Source organism: Leptonotus elevatus, chromosome 5, assembly GCF_054856555.1.
Source record: "Leptonotus elevatus isolate MCC_2025b chromosome 5, RoL_Lele_1.0, whole genome shotgun sequence".
Classification (NCBI taxonomy): Eukaryota; Metazoa; Chordata; class Actinopteri; order Syngnathiformes; family Syngnathidae; genus Leptonotus; species Leptonotus elevatus.
The window spans coordinates 26,640,769-26,643,268 of NC_141243.1; the positions used below are offsets into that span (position 1 = coordinate 26,640,769).

The 2,500-nt window shown below is 40.1% G+C and overlaps 1 protein-coding gene and 1 long non-coding RNA gene across 3 annotated transcripts in view; one reads left to right on the forward strand and one right to left on the reverse strand.

Annotated features, from left to right (window-relative positions):
- The window catches only part of LOC147174803 (uncharacterized), a 12,050-nt gene extending 9,782 nt beyond the window's left edge, over positions 1–2,268 (forward strand). Inside the window, exon 3 of the long non-coding RNA XR_015094840.1 lies at positions 1–2,268. This exon is cut by the window's left edge and continues 644 nt beyond it. This is a non-coding gene — a long non-coding RNA (uncharacterized LOC147174803).
- top3b (DNA topoisomerase III beta) overlaps positions 1–2,500 on the reverse strand; it is a 93,232-nt gene that overhangs the window by 5,094 nt on the left and 85,638 nt on the right. The window contains exon 17 of one of the 2 annotated variants that reach the window (XM_086076100.1): positions 285–472. In XM_086076100.1, coding sequence (XP_085932226.1) covers positions 285–472 — 188 coding nt within the window. Of the gene's footprint in view, positions 1–284; positions 473–738; positions 1,794–2,500 lie in introns of those variants that run through there. The other variant, XM_086076101.1, reaches the window with a different exon arrangement.

The window sequence follows — 2,500 nt, forward strand, 5'->3', positions numbered from 1 at the left end:
TAAATTGATAAATAATCAACATAATTAGAAGTTTTTTTGTCAGTTTTAATTTGTTGCATTTGCTGATGTTGTAGATTTTTGTCAAGGTACTGTTTCAGTACCGGTATTGAGGTATTTTATGCAGGTATAGTAGCAAAGTAAAAATGGCATCATGACACCAGTCTAAGAGAAGAAGACGAGACACCACTTTTGCATCTTCTGTTTAGATCGTCCTCATGTAAGCATAGCCATAGAGAAGAAAAGATAATTAACTGGAAAAGATAATAGGACCATTCATGCATTACCTGCACTCGATGTGCATGTTCAAAGAAATGAACAACAACGTTGCATCTATTACAGGACATCTTCCATTTGGGCCCGGAGGTTGGATCCAGCACCAAAACTCCACTGTCACACTCCACACACTGTCCAATACCCAAAGAGTTGAGAGAGTGCTGGCAGGAAGGATGTGTACATTCATTGCATCCTAGATCTAGCAGAATAGGATAGGAATACAGAAGATAACATGAATTGGAGATGTTTCAAATATATGATAGAGCAGGGGTGGCCAAGTTCGGTCCTCAAGAGCCAATATCCAGCCTGTTTTCCATGTCTCCCTCCTTCAGCGCAGCTGAATCTAACGATCAGCTAATCAGCAAGCTTTGTAGAAGCCTGATAACGATCCTGATCATGAATCAGGTGTTTAGTGGAGAGAAACATGCAAAACAGGCTGGATAAGTGGCTCCCGAGGACCGAACTTGGCCACCCTTGTGATATAGTGTATAAAAATATATAAAACCTCAAATAATGTTTGAATGTTTAAGACTGTAAAAGTCAATGCAAAATATGCTTCTTTTTTTTTTTATAGCAAAAGCAACATCTACTAAGTCATTGTGGGAATGCTGAACCAATAAAGAGGGATTGCCGATAATGACGCGGCAACACTCAGTGTTAACTTGACAAAAAAAGTTTACAGCCGCAATGGCATGTCTTTTAGTGGTAAATAGAGGTCAGTAATGCACAGAGAACTCTTACAATTGGATGTGGTCGAAAACTGTTTGGTGCAGCAGTACCTGGCAATTACACACCTGGTGGCGTGATTACTGGGACTCATATAGTGGCAGGAAATGGGAATTCTGGCTCGGGAGTGGACCCCAATTATGCATTAGAAGCAAATATTTAATCACTTTAAATAGCCAAAATAAATCATATTGAGCAAGCAATGAAAGGGGAACAAGGCTAGATTTTTTTTTTTTTCTTTGCGGAGCAATTTTGCAAATCAAAGGCTTCATTCGAGGAACAACTTTATGACTGAGGAGCATTTTTTTGCAGGTTAATCCCAGGGAACTGAAGCAAATATTTTATTATTAAACATTAAAAATGTGAAACCTTGGGCCTTCAAGCACCGGCCGCTGGTAGCCCCCCAAACTTCCCCAAGCACGTCCATAACAAAAAAATTGCAAGAAAAATCCCTCTTTTTCACAACACATAGTTGGCAAGTATGGCACAAAGGCTGGAATCGTCATAATCAATTCGCTATGTCAACAGAGGTAAGAAAAGTAGCGTTCACATTCCGCTATTTCTTTTTTAAACAGCATCCAGATAACTTTTGTATAGTTAAGTACTACTTCCTGTGCAAGATCAAGCGGCTAAGTGCTCCATGACTCATCATGACCACATTTTACAGAGGAACCATTGAGAGCATCCTTTCCAGCTGCATCACAGTGTAGGGCGAGAGCTGCACTGACTGCAAAAGGAAGACTGCAGAGCATCGTGAACAGCTGATAAGACCATTGGTTGCACCACTCCTCTCCCTGAAAGAGACATATAACACTCTCCTCATCCAGAAAGCGACCACAAATGTGGGAGATGCAAGCCATAATGCACACAACTTGTTCAGTCTCCTGCCTTCTGGGAAGTGGATCAGGAGAGCCTCCAGTGCCGCATAGCCAGACTCACCAAGATAATTTTTCCATTAAGCTGTCAGGATTTTGAAGACTCTCCCGTCCGTGTATACCCTCACCTCCATCCATCAGACTGACACTGTGCCTGTGTGTTTAACTTTGCCATCTCTTGCTTGCTAAACAATATCTAATGAAATATGCACTTTATATATTAGTTATTTTTATACTCTCGTTCATTCTGTCTGTGTGCACTTTACTGTTGACTATGTCCTGTATTGTATATATTTTTTGTATCTTGCCGGCACATGGGAATGGGAGGAAAGGTATTTTGATTGCTTTGTATGTCTACCATATGTGAAAGAATTGACAGTAAAGTTGACTTTAACTTTGATTGCTGAAAACCTGACTCATTAAATTATTTACTCCAGCCATTTTCACTGAAGCAACCCCCTTTGCTCCCGGCTGATTTACTGGATTTTGACTGATTTTGCAAAGCCCACAGAATATAATATAATAGTATAATAATAGACAGACATCCAATGAGGATGACGATGTGTGACAACTACAAAATGAACTTTTATGCCAGTCACAAGTTTAGCCGTGTATATGTTGTGTAT